This window comes from Canis lupus, chromosome 14 (genome assembly GCF_003254725.2).
Source record: "Canis lupus dingo isolate Sandy chromosome 14, ASM325472v2, whole genome shotgun sequence".
Lineage (NCBI taxonomy): Eukaryota > Metazoa > Chordata > Mammalia > Carnivora > Canidae > Canis > Canis lupus.
In genome coordinates this window covers 8,283,676-8,304,230 of record NC_064256.1, presented here as the reverse complement: position 1 = coordinate 8,304,230, position 20,555 = coordinate 8,283,676, and the positions used below count along the sequence as shown (strand labels likewise).

Sequence of the window (20,555 nt, the reverse complement as noted above, 5' to 3'; positions counted from 1 at the left end):
TAGTGAACTTGAGCTTTTGTTTTCTTCAAGGATTAGATGCCCTTTCTGTCTCATTATCCCATCTTACTGGCAGAAACCTCACAATTCTTTTAGGAAAGGTGTTCCCCCTTGGAGCAGACTTCTATTTTCAGAGTAGTTGGTGAGTGGGGGAAAAGATTTTGCCCTCTGACTTGTTGGAAGCCATTCCTGTGCAGGGAGAAGAAGATGGGGCAGGACTCGAGAGTCTCTTTTATTTTCGGTTTTTCTTCCTGGGTCGGGGAGCAGCTTTGCTGTGGATTGCACACCTTCTTACTTGTGAGCTTTGGCATTCTTTAGCCTTGAGACCTGTGAGGGATAGTGCTGCTCTTTTATTTCACTCCTTCCTATGCCTGCAGAAGTATTTGTAGCTAAGTGAAGGGACCCCATATGGTTTGTTGCTTGGGTAATGGTTTTGGAGCTCTTCAGGCCTTTAAAGTACTTATTCTTAGGGGATCCCTGGGTGGCTCAGGGGATCCCTGGGTGGCTCAGTGGTTTAGCGCCTGCCTTCGGCCCAGGGCGTGATCCTGGAGTCCTGGGATCAAGTCCCACGTCGGGTTCCCTGCATGGAGCCTGCTTCTCCCTGTGCCTGTATCTCTGCCTCTCTCTCTCTCTCTCTCTCTCTCTCTCTGTCTCGCATGGATAAATAAAATCTTTAAAAAATATATTTATTCTTAAAGTCTTGACAGGATCTTGGGGAGAAAAGACCTGATATTTGGCCTTTTGCCTCCCCCGCCCAAGCCTTACTGCATCTGAGCAATAAATAGCAAGTACTCCTGAAAATGCTTATAGTTGACTTAATGTAATTGAGTAGAAGAGCAGTCTCCAGAGACATTTTTCCTCCTTTCATGATGGTCTTGAAAATGGTACTTTAATTTTGGGATGTGCAAGTTCCTGTGGAACGTAATCATATGCTGTGCAGTGCAGATGATGGGTGAGTCCCTTCAAGGACATGAGGCTGCCTGAATCTGCTCTGCTTCTTTCCTTCTCTGGGTACTGTGAAGCCCTTTTCCTGGCATGTTGCCAGAAAACATTTGTAACTGGGCCTGTTTTGGGGAATTGTCACTTCCTTTTTTCTGCTGTCACTGTAGCTAATCTAGGTCTAGACCACTGTGTGTCTGAGGACAGGGGCAGACAGGAGAGAGGATATGCTTACTTTTGCTGTTCCCTGCTCACTGGCAGGTTGGTTTTCTGTCTTGATTCTCAGATTCCATATTCAGTCTTCCTGTAGTTGGACTTGGGAATATTCGAAAGTCTTATTTTGGGGCACCTGGGTGGCTCAGCAGTTGAGCGTCTGCCTTCAGCTCAGGATGTGATCCTGGAGTCCCAGGATCGAGTCCCGCGTCAGGCTCCCAGCATGGAGTCTGCTTCTCCCTCCTCCTGTGTCTCTGCCTCTCTCTCTCCCTCTCTGTGTCTATCATAAATAAATAAAAATAAATACATCTTAAAAAAAAAAGAAAGTCTTATTTTGCCACCATTACTAAAATGTTTTAAGTTATCTTATATAGAAGTTTAAGGAGTGTATTGAGTTACCTCCAGCCACATGTGTGTAGATAACACTTGAATTCCCCAGTTATTTACTTGTTTATTTTTGATGAACCATTTGACATTAATCAAACACTTCAGTATTACTTTCTGACTCTTAAAACCTTTAACCTCCCTCTTCTCACCATTGTTTTAAGTGGGGCTAGGCACTTGATACAGCAGCATTTTTCAAGGTGTGGCCCATAGGCTTTCTTGCTCCTTATTAAAAACACAGCATTATGGAAATCACACACCAGACTTACTGAGTCACAATATCTGATATGGGCCTGGCAGTCTGCGTGTTTACAAGCTCCCTGGTGATTCTTAGGCACACCAAAATGTGACAACCACTGACAGGCAATGATTGCTTTTTGGAAATAACAAGCCAAGAGTATAGTGTCCCACCCACCAGCAGTGAGCATAAGACCCCTGAGATAGCTGGGTCCAGAATCCCAGCTCTACTATTACCTGTCACATGAACTAGGAACTTTTCTTTTACTTGCTGTAAAAGTGGAATCATAATCCTTGCCACCACGATCTGGGTAGCATTGCTGGCAGCATTCAGCCTGCTTGATAGGGTTGTTGTTGTAGGGGTGATAAGGTTGTTGGTGTAGGGGAGGAAAGTTTTCCTTCCCCCATACAGTACTTCTGTGGGTCTGAAAATTAAACTGACAAAGACAAATTAACAGGAGAAAAGCATACAGATTTATTTAATGTAAGTTTTATGTGACATGGGAGCTTTCATAAGGAAATAAAGACTAAGAAACAGACCTGGGTGGTTTTATGTTAGGTCAATGAAGAATGGACTAGTGGGTAGAAATATGATAGGAGAAAGAGTATGAGGGAAGTGTCAAGGCCTGTGGGTTTGGGTTCTTCACAGTGTTATCTTTGGAAATAAGGATTCTCTTTTTCTTTTCCAGATATAGGAAGGGCATCTCTCCCATGAGGTTTTATGATCTGTTGGAGGGGAGAAGGGTTAGGGATAAGGTCAAAATGACCTTTCTGTTTCTAGTGCCTTCTCAAACTGGCAAAAGGAGTATGAGAAAGCAGTAGAAACCTCATCCTTAATAATAGCATTTATTATTATACCTTAAATTCGGGATCCCTGGGTGGCGCAGCAGTTTGGCGCCTGCCTTTGGCCCAGGGCGCAATCCTGGAGACCCAGGATCGAATCCCACGTCGGGCTCCCGGTGCATGGAGCCTGCTTCTCCCTCTGCCTGGGTCTTTGCCCCTCTCTCTCTCTCTCTCTCTCTCTCTGTGACTATCATAAATTAAAAAAAAAAAATTATACCTTAAATTCGTGTGTTTTTCATATGTACTATTAGGATCCTTAAACGTGGGATCAACAAGACCAAGTATGGTTGTCAGAAAAATTGAGAAATTTGAGGGTCCTATAGAAGCATTTAAACACTTTTTGGGCATAATCATGGAGTTGAAATACTAGCCCCTTCCAATCTTATACCTGTGCATTTTTATAAGGCACTCCCCACCCCCGTTTAAGTTTCTATTGTTTACCATTCCCTCTTTGCCTTCTGGAAATATATATGAAATGTATCGCTTTGTGAATTTGGGACTTACCTAGACTGTGTCTCTTTAATAGATTCTGTTGGGCAGCCCCGGTGGCGCAGCGGTTTGGCGCCGCCTGCAGCCTGGGGTGTGAGGGAGACCCCGGGATCGAGTCCCATGTTGACATCCCTGCATGGAGCCTGCTTCTCCCTCTCCCTGTGTCTCTGCCTCTCTCTCTGTGTCTATGAATAAATAAATAAAATCTTTAAAAAAAAATAGATTCTGTTTACCTTTGAGAGATACTTTGATTGGCAGAATGAAATGGAGCTAATTAGGAAATAAGCATCTTTTTTTTCTATGAAACAATATCCAGGAGAAATGTTTGGATATATGCACTTTCTGTGTATGATCCTTTAGATGGAGTGGTACAAGCTGACTTCCACTTGGCCAAGGTGGTTACAATTTTGAACCTTTCCCCAGGTACTAACTATAGCTTTCTGGTTAGCCAGCCACCTTTATTAAAAATACTCTATGTGTTAAAGACCATAAAATAAATAGTGGATATCCCTGTGGATTCTATCTCCTGGCTGCCAAGGGAATTGAAAGGTACTTGATTGTAAATATGCCCAGGGCTTGTGGTAATGTTCCTATGTTCAGTCTATAATTCAAATGGAAATAGCAGCCTTTGTTTTTTAAAATGGCATGTGTGGCAGGGCAACTGGGACTGGTCCATTATTTACTGTTGGAAATTTTATCCATTTTAATCTGGTCACGTCTGTTCTTATTTTAGTTCAACGGCCAGTTTTAAGATCTTCATAGAGTACAATTCTGCTCGGTTACTTTAATTAATATTATTATAGTTAAAGTCTTCTATTAAAAACAAAAATCAAACTTGTTTTTGACCCTGGTTGTTTGAGAGTACATTTGCAGTTAAATTATTCCATTCTGCCTCCTGGAAGGATTCATCTGTGAACCTTTTTTTTTTTTTTTAGAAGAAAAAAAAAGGAATTTCATGTATTTTTTTTTATGAGGAAAAGAATGACCAGTTGTTTCATATTTTATTCCTCTGCAGTAAAATATTGTGAACAAAGGGAAAATGTTGACCAAACAGGGCTTGGGGTTTCTTATCCCTGAACATTTTTTGCTTAAAAGACATTCCAACATTATAGAGTAATATAACAGGCATTCCTTTTTCAGTCTTGGTATTATACCACATGTTCTTCTCTCTCTTTCCTTTAAAGACAGAAATCCTCACAGAAAGCTGGAAGTCTCCTGAATACAGCCTCAAACCCATTTCTTTCCTCCTGCTCCTTTTCTTTTTTTTCCACTACCCATCCCACATCAGTAACCATTGTCTTTCATTTTTTTTGCATTTTTATACTTTTGCTGCTTATATAGCTCTATGAATAATGTTTGCATGCATGTGTTTTCAGTTTCTGTGGGATTTTATTATATCATTCTACAACTTTTTCTGCTCAGTTTTTTTTTTATTTTAATTTGTTCATTTGTTGGGTTGCTCTAATTCAGCTTAACTGCTCTGTAGTATTCTACTCTAGGGCTGTACCATAATGTTATTGTGAATGTTATTACATTTGTCTTGTGCATATGAGACTTTTTGAGTCTCTACTGAGTAGAATTTCTTAATTCGAGGGATGTGTATCTTCATCTTTAACCAAATGACGATAAGTAGCAGTGTCAGGACATCACAGTAGTTGAGCCATGTTTTACTCCCCATCTGTGCTTAGTGGGCACTCCCACTTCCCCCCATTCTCACCTTAAATGCTTTTGCCAATATAGTGGATGTCCTGTAGTATCTCAATTTACATTTGCTTGATTATTGATTAAAAAATACTTTTTTCCTGGATGGCTCAGTCAGTTAAATGTCTGCCTTCGACTCAGATCATGATCCCAGGGTCCTGGGATCAAGCTCTACATGGGGCTCCCTGCTCATTGGGAAGCCTGCTCCTCCTTCTCACTTGTGTGCACACTCTCTCTTTCTTGCAAATAAAATCTTTAAAAAATTATTTTTTTCTATACCTAATGTTCATTTGGAGTTCTTTTGTACAATGTCTGTTTACGTCTTTTGCCAATTCCCCTGTTGGATTGTTTCTCTCTCTCTCTCTCTCTTTTTTTTTTTTTACTGATTTGCTAGACTTCTTCCTGTCTTTGCAGAGCACATGAAAGTAATCAGAACTTCCAGTGACTCTTACACCACATCTGCCTACCTGATTGTATCTCTAAGCACATACCTGATGATGAGTTACGTACTTCTGTGTAAAGCCACTAGTGCCTTGCCTATTCAAGGATATTGCTTTGGAAGTTCTCTCCTCTCTACTACATTGGCACTTGTTTGCTCTCCACTGGACCATCACCTATCATTTCTGTCATCTACAATGGAAAACAGAAGCGCTTTCTCTTCACCCTGCTTCCTCTGCCAACTGCCACATAATCCCTCCATACTCCTTTATGGCACAGCTTTCTAAAGCATTGTGTGTGCTCACTGTTTCTAGGGCTTTGCTTCCTATTCCTGGTTCCTGTCAGCCTCTGCCCCTGCTGCTCCCCTAGAATTCTCCTTGTCCAATGACCTTCACTTAGCTTAATCTACCATGCAAATGGTTAGTCCTCCTCTCCTCTGCCTTGCTGCACTTGAGACCATTGGTCATTCCTTCCTTCTCAATTCACTTTATTTTCTTGGCTTCCAGGGCCTGACACTCTGGTAGTTTCCTCCTGCTCAGCTTACTGAGTGCTCCTTCTCATTCTGCTTTGGCAGATTCCTTCTCTCATTCCTTTTTAATGTTCCAATGCCTCAAGTCTCAGTCCTCAGTCCTTTTCAAACTCCTAGCTTTAACACCACCTACATACCAGCAGCTGCCAAATGTGTACTGCCAATTTAGAGCGCTTTCCTCCCAGCTCCACCCTGGTATGCCCAGTGTGTCTACTTGGAAGGGCAGCATGTCCAGAACTGAACTTCTGGCCATCTCCTCTAATGACCCCTTCCCTTTGCCTTTCTGCAGTCATCCTTGGCTTCTCCCTTTCTTTGACACCTCTCATGCCATCTGTATGTCAGACTATTTCCCGATTCTGACCACTTCCTACCTCTTTTACTGTTACCTCCTCAATGTGATCTACCACCATTTGCTCCCTGGGTTACTGTCATAATCTCCTCCTTGGGCTCCCTTTGTTCTGCCCTTTCTTTGCCATAGTGTCTGTTAATCAACACAGTGGCCAAAGTAATTTTCTCAAATATTGTCAGCTCTGTGTCTTCATTTCTTCTTTCTCTCCCCTTTTGTGCACTGTTGTAGCTACAGCGATGTCTTTGCTGCTTCTTGAACCCACCCGGCATGCTCCTAACTTGGGGTCTTTGCCTTGGTCGCTCTCTCTGCCCTTCTCCAGGTGGCTCTATCCAATGCCTTCTTTAAGTCTTTGTTAAAATGTAATCTGCTCTGTAAGGGCCCCATCCTGATCACATGACAACTGTGGCCCAGCACTCCAACTGCCTCTCATCCTGCTCTGCTTCTTCTGTAATCTGTTTCAATTATCAGCTACTAAGTGTTGGTGCTTTTGCCTATCCCTTTGTTCATGAAATCTTTTCAGTAAAGAACTGCTTTAGTTTCTCTCTCTTTTTTTGCCCATGGTTTGTGTTTCAGCCTTGTTTAAGAAATCCTGCAGTATCCCTAGGGCATTAGATTTTTTTACTTTAATTTTTTGGCTCCAGGAAGAGCTAGATAAAATTTGGCCTGCGGTTGAGACCCAAAACTAGAGGTTGAATATAAAGCCTTGATTGGAGGTCTCTTCCATTCCCTTTAAGTGAGCATTGAACGGCAGCTGCTTTTTGGCAACCAGCCAAATACAACTCCTATAAAATTTCCAGGTGGGTTTTTAGATGCTGAGATATGGGTGTTGGGCCTCCCTCTCTAAACCAGTGAGAGGTACAGATAATTGAAGTTATCTCTAATGTGTGAGTCATTGCAGGGCCTACATACAACGTCGTTTCTCAGGATGAACAGTGATTACAGCACATATTGGTGTTGTATCATCTGCCCACCAGATAAAGCAAGGATTCTCTTCTATTTTTATTTTTTAAAAATATTTCTGTGTAAATTAGAATCTAAACTAGACAGTCCTTTTTAGCAGGCAAGATTCTGCTAAAGTCCTGTTTTCTCAGAATACATTCCATAGCTCAATTGCCTCCTAGAGATTTCAAAGGCTTTTATGTACCTGGTAATTTGGAGGAATTGCTTTTATTTTGTGGTTTCCTAGGGACTTCTAATATCTCTCTTGTAAGATGTTTGCAGATGTCAATAGCTACCAGTTCTGAAGGGTTAGAGTAACAAGATCATTCTGTTTTCACTTGTGATACCTTGTTTTCTGCTTGTGCTATTAGTTCTTTCCTAGCTTCATGAGAGACATATAATCAGACTCTGAAGTTAGCCAGTTTTTTATTGGGATGTTTGTTAGTGTACTATCTATTTTCTTTCATTCTTCTGAGAACATTTTGGCCTGGGCAAGTTCTGCTGAGTGTCTTTCTTGTTCACATAGGCATTTTCCTCATTTAGGTGTATCTCATCTCATGATCTTCATTTGAATACTTGTTAAAACTGTATTTCTTAGCTTTTGTTCATTGTTTCACAGTCCAGTCAAGTCATACTGCCTTGTGATCTCTGTTGTGTTTCAGAATAAGAAAGGTAAGGTTCACACATTCAGGTTCTGTGACAAATCATGAGGCTGTGCAAAGTAAATGTCAGTATTTTGTTCACTTCATTATATTGTTCACTTAGGCTTGTGTAATTACAGCTACTTTCTGTAAATAGAGTGCCTTCCATTGCATGGTGAATATGAATACATTGGCCCTTCTTTATTCCCGAGGGCTGATTCTGATAATCATTGATTTTGTCTTTATTAAAAATCTTAAATTAAAAAAAAGGGGGGGGGGATCCCTGGGTGGCGCAGCGGTTTGGCGCCTGCCTTTGGCCCAGGGCGTGATCCTGGAGACCCGGGATCGAATCCCACGTCGGGCTCCTGGTACATGGGGCCTGCTTCTCCCTCTGCCTATGTCTCTGCCTCTCTCTCTCTCTCTGTGTGACTATCATAAATAAAAATTAAAAAATCTTATTCATAAGTGACACCTAGAATCTTCTGTCTGGTAAGCATTCTTATTGTATCATTGAGTGTCATCATAAACTCTGTTTTATGGCTTATATATTATACTTAACTCTCCAGTAGTGACTTACTATTTTGATTTGGCTGCTTGGATGTTTATAAAATATCCATAATCCTGTACGTTTGCCATTGTGTTACCCAGAACTCCCTCTATCCCAGCAACTCTCATGTATCCTGTTTTCCTCCCCACCACCACTGCAAAAAATTAACTTCATGTTGAGGGCCATCCCTTATGAGAAAGTGATTGTGACACCCCAGGACTTAGATTAAAGTGTGGCCATCCACATTGTTCCCATTGCAAGCACATGGAGTCCTACACATCTGAGAAGGCATAGGAACTTGCCTTCATTTCTGAACATGCTTTTTTAACCCCCAAGAAGAGCACTGGGTGCTGAAATGCTGCCTCACCTTGTTACAGTTGTTTTAACCAGAGGGGCTAGAAGGCAGTTGGATGATGAATGTGAAGGTCAGACTCTATTTTGTGCGTTCTCCCAGATATTTTCTTGGTGGTGTCAGTGAACTGAAATGTTTAAATGATGTGTGTGGGCACCAAGTCTTGGTTAGGGTCTAGGAGGAAAAACTTATCCTTGACCTCAATATTGTCATTAGCATTAGTTTAAATATGGGGTATTAAAATGACAAAGTTTCTTAATAAGGAGTAGTTGACTACTTAAGAAAATAATTTGAACACTTGAGTATGGAGTGGGTTATAAAGAGATCTTGTTTTCTCAGGGGCTTAATAGATGGCAAAGGTGAGGCCAGGTGGGCTAAGTGTACAGGATGGGTAAGTAACAATACACCTCTGGATTAGAGGTTAGTTAGTCCTTGATTTTTTCCTTTATTTGTGAATTTTCTCCCCAGTATGATCTGGGTCCTGGGGATTCTGAAACCTGTACATGTAGTCCTATTGTTCTAGCATATTTGATTTTTGTATATATGTCATTGTGGATATTTCTTTTGTAGTTAGTTCATCCAACTATTATTTGATTTGAGCATGTACTATGAGTGGAGGCACTCTACTTGGTTCCAGGGTTACAGAATGATGGAAGTGGAGAGCATCTGTCTTCTTGTGGAACTTAGGGGCTTAGCTGGAGAGAGACAGTAATCAGACCAAGCAATCTAGCTAACATCTCCCTATTTCGTGTAATGGCCTCCAGTCTTCTACATTCCCCATCAAAAGGCCAACTTATCTTGACTTCCAATGCGTGTAATCATGAGTTAGAATATTGGATTCTTCTTTTATCCCCTCTATCCATTCTGTTCATTCATTTCTTGAAATGCTTCTCATATCTCTTTAGTTTCCTACCCATTCCGTCTTTGTCAAGTTCCTCTAGAACCTTCTCCCATATTCTCAAATTTACATTGCTTAGAGTAGTAACCTCTTCAGGAAGAAGGCTGGGATTTGTGACATAATCAAAGAATTGTGTTTGTGTTGATATTCATGTATGTGCATGTTGTGTTGAAATACTATTTATTCCTGCCTCTTTTATTTTGTTGTTTTCTCAACTCTAATTTTCTTCCTAGTTTTTTCTTATCCTGTAAACTCACATTAAGTCAATGAAACCATGTCACCTTGTCAGTGAAGCATTTTCTGACTTCTTTCTTTCCACTTCCCTGAACTCTGATAGCACTTAGTCCCTAGTCTATATCACACAATTTAGCACTTACTCAAAATTGTTTTGTGTTGCCATTTTGTATCTGTTGCCATGTCATAGCTTTTCGTGTATTACTCTGTTAGTAATACAAGAATTTTGAATCCAGGATTATAACATATATTTACAGAGAGCTTTATGTGGGGCTAAGAGTTGGTAGGTGCTTAATAACGGCTTACAGAATAATAGAACTAGATTCATAGGGTATCTATAAATATTTGAAGGGCCCTAATACTTAGCTGGTTCTATACTACAGTTTATGTAGGTATTTTCCTTGTTGATGAACATTTGGTTGTTTCCAGTTTGGGTAATTACAAACATTCCATTCCTTATTTTCAAGTCTGTCATGTGAAAAAGATAATCCTATTCCTGTAAAGCATTTTATTCAAATATCTATTAATCATTTACTGTGTACCTGGCACTTAGCATTTGTGATATTGGGAAGTAGCATATTTCAGATGTATTCCAGTATCTCTTGTTTTATTGGCTGTATTCATTTGTGTTTTTTTTTTTTTTATGTTTGTTTTTCATTTCTGATAGGACATTTTGTTTTTCTTTTAGGATAAGAACAAGAAACTACGTCCCCTATATGACATTCCCTACATGTTTGAAGCCCGGGAATTTCTTCGAAAGAAGCTTATTGGGAAAAAGGTAAATGATGACGGAAACTGATTTGCAAATGGTTGGGAATCATTTTAAGCTGAGCCTTTGTGATGGAATCCCAGAGACCAACAGATGACACCCCTCCGCCAAGTCCAGCAGAATTACTTTGGTAGGAGGAGGGGTGTGCCTGTGTATCAGGAAGTGGCATCCTGTGGGAGAGATTTAAAATTGAGGCCCTGACCACAGTGTGATTGCCAAAGCTCTCACAGCATGTTCTTTCCAGGGTCCAGGCTCAATTCCAGTTTCAATAATTGCATATTGCCCTGAGCTTCATTTACTTGGCTCTCTTGTTCTCTTCAGCCACCTCCATTAAAAGTCGGTGCTGGGGGATATGCTATTGAAGGAAGGCTGCTGGTTTTCTCTGCCTCCCTTACTTCTGAGTAATAGATTGGCTGTTGAGAAGAGAGGCTCTCCTGGAATGGGAATGCTTATTGAAATGCAATGTGGTGCATATGCCACCCCCACTTCTTCAGCTTGTCCTACTTCCTATAGCTTCTACTGCAGGGGCTAGGGCAGCCTTGCTGGAGGAGGATTGCGTGGTTTCCCAGTGTTTCCCATGGAGCCTTGGTGTTGTGTGGTGCAGTGACGTTCTGGTCTTGTGCAATGACTCAGAGGCCCTAAGAGTGCATTTCCTTTTGTTCTTAGGGCATGCATTCTATGACCAGCTGCAGAACTTGCCATTTTGGGGGGCTGAGAATGAGCCTCTCAGCATTCCCTATTTTCCCTGACATCCCCTACACCCCTAAATACCCTGGTAAGGTCTGTATCTTTGATTGAGTGACAGTTGATGTTGATCTGTTCAAGGGGGGACTGATTTGTCTTTTCTGTACTTTGCTTCAGGGAGGATTCTTCTGTGAAAATACGTTTTGGGTTGATTTTTCTCCTGTCTCTATAAAGATAAGGCCATTCAGCTATATACCTGGCCTTAGTACATTAATGCCACATTAGCATTCTTTACCTAAATGCAAATTTTTACTGATATGACAGGTTTGATAAGGCTCTGGCTTTTGAACTAATGCCAAAGTAGTCTATCATAAACATAACCAGTTTTATTATATACCATAGTCACTAGAAATATAAATTGTAGTAAAGAGATTTTAAAGTTGGCATGGGATGAAATTGCTAATTTGAAGTGGAGAAACTAAACTGGATTCCCTAAAAATGAGTGTTAAATCTCTTCAGGTTCCTTCAGAGAATAGGCTCATTTGTCATTGTATAAAACTTGACAGAATGCTGTATTCATTCATGAAGTGTAGTGCAAATGATGGCTTTAAGCCGCTTTCACTTTCTAGATCTCCTGTTATCTGATCTAATGTTGACATCTCTATTTCACCAGGTTTATATCCTATCACTCATTTGCTGGCTCATAAACAATAGCATAAAAACAAACAAGAATTCCCTCAAACGTGTGGTTTTCTATGGGAATCCATCCAGAATCACCTTGAGGGCAAGGGAGGGAGCAGCACTTATTTGACTCCTGTGCCGCTGTTTGCAAGCAGTGTGTTATGGCATCCACCTGGCTTCCTTCAATGTTGCCCTCACCTGATTCTATTTCATCCCTGGGAATGTAGAACACAGCATATTGAAGCCGCTGCTGAGTGGTCCCAGAGGGGTAGCCCAGGGTTCTGCTCAAACCCGATGTGGCAGCACTTTGTAAAGACACCTGTCTCAGGATAGAAAGACTGACCTCAAGTGTCAGATGTGGTGGTAATTCTTAAGCGATTAAGGTTCCTTCTTGATGGGAGAAGCCTTGTTTACTGGTTCTTCTGCCTAAGAATTGATTGGATTCAGTTTGTGCTGAGCCCAAGTTTTGTCCCCCATGGTGACATTGTATAAATGATGAATACTGTATCCCTGTATGGGGAGTAGGATGCTGCTCAGCTCTGCTGGGCTGGAACATTCCTGATCAGACTGCGTTTCATGACTCACCACCTGAAACCACTTGCCTGTCTTCTGGGCCTGTCAGTTGGGACAGTGAACACCCATGTTTTCTTTCGAGTCTGGGAGCAGGCAGGGCGGTTGCTGCCTCGGGGGTGGCTAGCACATCATTGCACATTTCTGCCAATTCCCTTCAGACCTCTGCAGCTGTTCAGCATGGCACATGGTGATTAAGAGGCACCGAGAGGGAGCATGTGTGCCTATGTGCCTCTGCATGAAAGCTGATTAGGGCAGCCTGTCACAGCTTAAGCAAGATAATGGAGGTAAAATCATCTTCTGCCCAGACTATTATTTGACCATCCCAGAGAGTATGAAACGACAGTTTTGAGGAGTTTCTAGAATGTAGAGAAATAGATTGAAAGTAAACTGCTAAGATGCTTTGTTATATTCAGTGGTTTCCATTTCAGTTATGGAAATTCACTTTGATTCACTCCCAAGATTTAATTCTGGCTAAGTGCTTTAATTAAAGTAACCACACACCTCTCTGAGCCTTGGTTTCATCACTTGTCAACTGGGAATATTATTTGCCTTCCCTCTCTCATGAAATTGTTAATAAGAATCTAGGATGATACTAACCTTTCATGTTTTTCCAGATGCCAGTCAGGTAAGATGTGTTGTTTTGTTTAATGCTGCTTTTCTATAGAATCTACTACAGTCTTATTTTTTCTCAGTTCACCCCCCAATTTTTTTTTTTAACTGGCTCTGAGGTCAAGAGATGTGAATCAGTGTGCAACTAATTTGACTGACACCATCCCATTGCACAAATTTTAGTGGGACCTGGTTAGATGTGGTATCACATTTCCAGCTTCCACAAAATGAGTGGCTCCTTGTGCAGTTTGCATATGTGTACAAGTGTGTATGTGTTGTGTACAGTGTGTGTTTGTGTGTTCTCTGGTTTGAGGGAGACGTAGAAGGTTATGTGTGTATCTGGAAGTGTTTCAGAAGCTGTTGGAATTGCCATAACTGCCTGATAGAATTCTCTTCCCGTCCTCTGTTTACCATCTGCCATCTGTGCTTTCACTAAAATCTTGACTAAGGAATGAATATACATGGTGAAGAACTGTCTTGCTAATTTCTTCTGGGGTTCTTTCTTCATGGCCCTAACATAATAGAATGTTATAAGAAATAGAATCCATGGTAACTTCCTTATGTCTATCAGTTTTGTGGCATGACATCCTAGGTGTGTATAAGACGATGAGATTGATGTCCTAAAATAACCAGGGCGACAGTCCTCTTGTAGTAACAGGAGCAGTGTCTTTCTGTGTATAGATATTTTATTTTTCTTAATGTTTAGAGAAGGTCAGCACTTTGACAGAAAGAGTTTGTGTGCCTAAATCATTTTTTTTCTCAGTGGCGGAAAGTAATCCTAACAACTGGGACTTTTTCCCAACTGTCTCAATCTCTAAAGTGGAATGGTGCTCAGCGGTTTAGCGCCGCCTTCAGTCCAGGGCCTGATCCTGCAGACCCAGGATCGAGTCCCACATCAGGCTCCCTGCCTGGAGCCTGCTTCTCCCTCTGCCTCTCTCTCTCTCTCTCTCTCTCTCTCTCTCTCATGAATAAATAAATAAAATCTTAAAAAAAAAATAATAAAGTAGAATCTCAAAAATATTTTAAATCCATGTAATGCAACATTTACAAATGACTTATGAATCACTACAACTCCTGCCCCTTAATCGTACAATTTCTATCTCCATGGGAACTGTTGTGTTTGGACTTGTAACTTGCTTGGACAGTTGAGGGGTGAAAAATGGATGAGTGGGAGAGATGGAACTGCAAGGAGTGAAAGTGCAGAGAAGCTTCAGCCCTGGCATTATTAGCTTGGTGCAGACTTCTCCTATCTTCAGAATCTTCTGCCCAAAAATGTCTGTGCTCCCTAAGTGTTTTTGGCAGTATTTGTTGAATAAGCAGATTTTGGAGATGACTCGTTTGTAAACTAACGGCCAACTTTGGTTTCCATGCCATCAAAATTTGTTCTGTGAACTAGGCTGACTCTTTTTTAGGCACTTAAAATTGAGCATTTTTTCTTGATAAATGCAGACATATGGGGGAGTTATTGAGCTATAAATAATACTAGCAGTTATTTCAAATTCATATTGCATTAGGTGGTTCTGCTCCTTTGGAAACTTCTTTCCTGAAGTTTGTACTTTTGAGGCATGGAGCTCTTTGGGATAGATGGAAATGATCTTTGTGTGCACCAAGATTAAGTCCATCATGTTCAAATCCAAACTCCTGATACTCTATCAGAAAATCTGGACTCCTCCAGTGTTCTGGAAGTCCCATTTTTCTGTTGCTGTCAGAGACCTCTTTGACACTCCCTCTTTCTTTACCCCCTATTCTAGTCCCTCACCAACTCCTGCTCTGTAGATGTGTGTGTTTCCTTTTCCTTCCATTGTACTGCTGCTGCCTTATCTTAGATCCCCTCTTACCTAGACTCCTGGAACCTGCAGCCATTCTTTTTTTCCCCACCTTAGTCCATTCTCCACCCACAGCTAAAAGGGAACTTCACCAATGACAGTCACATCATGCTCTTCCATTGCCTGACTTTTGACTTCTCTTTGCTTCTTGTGGCCTACAAGGTCCAGTATAATCTAGTTCCAACCTGCTTCTCAGAAAGAAGCCCTTACCCCTTCTCTCGTCCACTTACTAGCCACCTTTCTTGCTTCCCTTAGGTTTCTGAAATGCATTCTGTTCCCACCTCAGGGCTTTTGCATTTGCAGTTTCTTCTGTTTGGGATACCCTTTGTCCTCCTTTCCCCTTATTTATCTTAACAGTCATCTTTCAGATTCAATTTAAACGTGACTTCCTGGGAGAAGTTGTCCCAGAACAACCCCCCCCCCCCCCAGTAATTTGTACAAAACTTTTCACATCTTTTATTTTTTTTAAGATTTTATTTTATTTATTCATAGAGACAGAGAGAGAGAGGCAGAGACACAGGCAGAGGGAGAAGCAGGCACCATAGAGAGAGCCTGACATGGGACTCGATCCCGGTCTCCAGGATCACGCCCTGGGCTGCAGGCAGCGCTAAACCGCTGCACCACCGGGGCTGCCCAGTTTTTCACATCTTAATATATTTGAGAGATTCTGTGTTAATCCCCCTCTCTCTCTCTCATTAGATTCATTATATTAGGCCAACTGGGGCCCACGTCTGTTTTGCTCACCACCCCAGGGCTCAGGACATATAGTTTAGGATACACAGTAGGTGCTCAATAAATTTCTTCTAAATTAATTAGCTCTGGGGAAAATGGGAGCACTGGGATGAAGGCTGTGTGGATCCAGATAAAGATCTATTAAAGGAGCTAGAAATAGGCTCTACCTGATTTGCCTATAGTTAGCCAGATATGGAAGAAGCAGCATGAGTGAGGTTGTCTCAAGTCAATCTGGAAATGGCTGATAGTATGTAAATGATCTTCCCTCTCTTCTGGGTTAATGTGCTTTAAGAACTGGTTGGTGACCCAACTACTGTTAATAGCCTTGTTTTCTTGGGATGCCAGCTATAGAAGATGTTGTTCATTTGCGATTTGGTGAACACCTCTGTATGATTTTCATGCCATTCAAATTTGTACTGTGAACTAGACAGGCTATTAAGACATTTTACATAATGCTCATTTGAGCTTAACAGGGTCAGGGCTGTCATTTATTGAGTTGTCTCTCCGTGGTAAGCACTGAATATTTTCACTTCTATTTCATTTTACTTAATTTTCACCTCCATCCCAAGATATATGTATCATCCCTATTTTTATAGGTAAAGAAACTGAAGCTTATAGAAATTGTTTTATCCAGGTGTCTATAATTGCTATGCTAAATTGAAGGCCATCTAGAAAGGCCCACCCATGTTGTGTTTATTGAATAATATAGATAGCCAGGGTCACGCTCCTTTTTGGGATCATGTCATTTCTTCTATATAACACATACCTTATGTGCTATAAGAAGTTGATTCTCGGGACACCTGGGTGGCTCAGCGGTTGAGCATCTGCCTTTGGTCCAGGGCGTGATCCCAGGATGCTGGATTGCCCACATCGGCCTCCTTGTGGGGAGCCTGCTTCTCCCTCTGCCTGTGTCTCTGCCTCTCTCTGTGTGTCTCTCATGAATAAATAAATAAAATCCTTAAAAAAAAAAAAAGTTGATTCTCCTTAACTGTATTGTCTTGATTTACAGATATCAGCAGGTGGTAAGAGCACCATATATCAGCCCTCAGAATGCCTTCAGCCCTCTAGACATGATCTCATTAGTCTTTGAGATGTCCCTGTGAAGTGATGTTTCATCAAATTGTTCTTCGGAGAAACCTGTGTCAGATTACATGGTCTTCTGCTAGTTACACCGACAGTGTGAGGTCATGGGTAACTTTGCTAAGCCAATGTTGAAGCTTGATTTCCTTTTCTCTTTGATCTCTTGGCATAGGTGTGGCTTGGGAGCATCTGGGAAAAAAGAAAAGTCACATTGCTTTTTTATGTTGGCCCAGAGCCAGGGAGAGGTTGAGGAGCATTCTCAGTACTCATTTCCCCTTGCAAAGACAGATCTCTGAAGGTACCTGGAATGGCATTCCTTAGCAGAAGTGGTTTTTCACTCAGCTTATGAAAGCCTTTGAGGGGCCAGGAGCTCTCTTGAGGAGGAACTCCTTCACTCCTTGCTGGCTATTTAGCAGGGCTGTCCTTTTCCTTAAAAACACTTCTAAGTTCTGTCTTTCGTATTGTATTACTTAATCAGTTGCATTAAGTGCAAAGCTGGCAATCTGGGGATTTTTGTTCTTAATACCTCTGATGTATTTTAGTTTGGTTTTTATAAACATTTCCTTTGTCATCTCCACATTTTCTACTTGATATTAATTTGATCCCCTCACGCTATGGAAAAGTTCTTTACATTAATGATCAAAACAGGCCCTAAGGTTGTGAATGCATTGTGATTTAAATTGACAGGTTTATACAGGATTGCTTGTCCTTGCCTTCTCTGTGCCAGCTGTTACCATCAGTGAAGTTGTACATTTTTTGAATAAATGACTATAGATATTTACCAAATCAAGAGATGTTTCGAATGGCTCATAATTTCTGACCATGCCTTTTTTTCTAGTAAGACTTCACGCACTTAGACATGAAGGCAGCATGTCAGTATGCACTGAAGACCAGGAGTCATCTAGATGCCCTTTATCTTGTGGGTTTGGGGAATGATCCTTGACCCCTTCATTCCCTCATCTGGTGAAGGTAATTAGCAAAACTATAGAGTTGTCTGTTTCTGGAAATTTAGCTGTTCTGGGCAAGGTAGCTTTCTGCCTCCTGCCACCTAAATGCTCTTTTTGATAATGAGCTCTTGAATGTTTTATCTGCAGATTGTGAAAAGTATTTCTGCGCCTTAGGGGCCTTCAGGGTTTTGAGCTGAGCACATTGCTCCTTGGTGAAGTGTAATATTTGTATGATGTATATTGTAATATCCTTTTCAGAAAGCATCTCTAAGTTAAATGAAGAAACTAAAACCGTCAACTGCATTCCTGGAAATTTCTGCATGCTCACCTGTGGGAAATGATTCACTAGCTACAAGAATCCTCGAGATTTTCATATCTCTGGGTAATATTCATATATTACATTGCTTATTATTAAAGACTTTCTTCCCTGGACTCCCGAGTTGCTCGAGGTTTTCTGGTGATAGTTCTTAGGTTTAGAACATGATTTGTAGTCAGGCTCTCCTCAGCCACCCTCTCCTGATCTTTCCAGCTAGGTTTCTGAAATGTCGTCCTTGGGGCTGGAACTTTCCATGCTTATTCTCTGCAAACTAGGATTTTATTTTAGGGGGAGATTTGTGCTGAATCAGCTCAGCTGTGTTTGGGGGTAGGGAGAGGACAGGCTTTTTTTCCCTCTTTAAAAATAACTCTTATATGCCAAAAACCTTACAAAATGTGCTGAATTGCAAATCTTCGAACTTCCTATACCTTCTGGTTTATAGAGCATAGATTCCTTTGCACTGGGTTCTGTGATAGTGTATAGAATATCTTATGTTCTAGAAAGGTGTAAGGTGAGATGGTACAGATATGCTCATTTGGAAAGGAAACTTGACTCTTGCTATCTTTTCTTAATATTTTTTTTCTCTAATAGTTTCATCTTCTTCAAAGGACCTATAGAGAGTACATACAACTTTTCTAATAAAAAATCCTAAAAAAAAAATCTTTGTATGTTTGCAAAATAACACATCATTCAGAATCAATGAATTAAATTTTTAAGCACCAACTTTCTAGGATTGCTTTGATTTCTTTCTGTGTGACCTCTGCTTTTTTTATATTTAGAGAGTTAGGCATATACTTCTGTATTTCTTTTACAAGGGTATGAACAACCTGTGCATGTACAAGAAGGGGGCATACACAAGTGTCTATTGGCTCTAATGTGGAAGTTCTGTCAACTCTTCACAGCTTGTGATAGAAATTAAGAAACCTCTATCTTCATACTGGGGGCCATGTAGTTGTAAGCCTCTTGTTTTAGTATGTTTAAAATCTGAAATTTTTTGGTATTATCTGAACAAGTTCTTTTATTGGTACCTAGAACTGCCTTCTTGCTTTTACTTGTTTGTTACCTTTTCTCTGACAAATTTTCTAAAGTGCTGCAATTCTGTCTCTTGGGGATGGTTGACTTGCACAGTCTTTCCTGGTGTTTTCATGATGATAGGTGTAGTGGGCTGAACAGTGTCCCCTCATAATTCGTGCCCATTTGGAACCTCCGAATGTGATCTTATTTGGAAATAAGGTCTTTGCAGATTATAATTTAAGTTAAAATGAGATCATACTGGATTGGGATGGGCCCTATACCCAGTGACTGGTACCCTCATCAGAAGGGGATGGGACACAGAGACAAACAAAAGTCCACATGACAATGGAGGTGACTCAGTTAGCAAGTCCAGGAATGCCAAGGATGACCAAGAGCCACCAGAAGCTAGGAAGAGACAAGGCCAGTATAATGACTTGATTTCAAACCTGAAATATCCAGAACTGTGAGAATGAATTTTTATTATTTTAAGCCAACCAATTTGTGGGATCTTGTTGCTGCAGCCCTAGGTAGGTGGTACAGTAGGTAAGTAGGTAGGCTGCTTCATGTATCTGGCCACTTGGCTCTTGGAGTTCTTGTTTATGAGTTTGTATTTTGATAAAAAGCTCCTCTGCAGAATTGATCCATAGGACCAAAGGGTTTGAATGTGTGACGTTCTTTCACCTATGATCCCCTGCTTGTTTTGCTTTTTATATTTGTGTTTATTCTTTTGTCATTACTTTTTTGGGTTTTAGCATTGTTTTAGCATTGCCAGGCCAGCTGATGATTGCTATAGAGTAATTGATAGACTTGAGAGCATGTTTCTCGTTTTGTCAGTAGGCTCACCCTCACACTTGTGCTATTTCTCTTCCTTGGAGGATGAATTCTGCTGTCCACTTAAGAAAGCTGCCATAGTCAGTCCCTCTATCACTTCTACTTCAGTAATTATTAGCATTTTGAAATATGGCGTGCTCTGGAAGGGAATCATTCCTGGCAATAGCTTTTGATGAACCGTGCTCATACCATTAAAGGGTGATGAATAGAACATTAGGAATAATTACAAGTCTGGAGCACCATGTCTAATTACAAGTTCTGGAGCACCACGTCTAAAGTTTTGCCTGCAGAGCTATGTGTGAATTTCCTTCTGTAACTATAGGAATCTCAGGTTTTGTCTTCAGTCAGACCTCTTTGAGCAAGGTATTTTTTCTGCAGTTTTGCCTTTTCTCCTCTTCTGGCTTCAGCAAGTGTTTGGACTGGGCTGTGCTGGGCAGATGAGCAGGTAGTCTTCTTGTGAAGATGAAGGTCAAGTAGATTTATTCTCTCCAAGGACTCAATCCCTAAAGCTTTGGTCATACCTAATCACTTGATATGCTAAGAAGGCCAGAGGTGGTAGCCTAGTGAAATCAAGTCATTTTTATTCATTTAGCAGATATTTTTTGAGCAACTACTATGTGCCATATTTTTTTCTAGGTATTAGGGATAGAGCCTTCCAAACACCTGATCTCTTGGAATTAATGTTTTAGAAAGAGCACGTATGGTTATTAGGTACCCTTAATGGAGGTGAAGTAAAGATGAATAAAAATGTCATTTGTGTTAC

At 40.9% G+C, this 20,555-nt stretch overlaps 1 protein-coding gene across 2 annotated transcripts in view; it reads left to right on the top strand.

Annotated features, from left to right (window-relative positions):
- Positions 1-20,555, top strand: part of SND1 (staphylococcal nuclease and tudor domain containing 1) — a 420,776-nt gene that overhangs the window by 142,349 nt on the left and 257,872 nt on the right. For both annotated transcript variants that reach the window (XM_035698273.2, XM_049093379.1), the window contains exon 11: positions 10,419-10,508. In XM_035698273.2, coding sequence (XP_035554166.2) covers positions 10,419-10,508 — 90 coding nt within the window. The remainder of the gene's footprint in view (positions 1-10,418; positions 10,509-20,555) is intronic.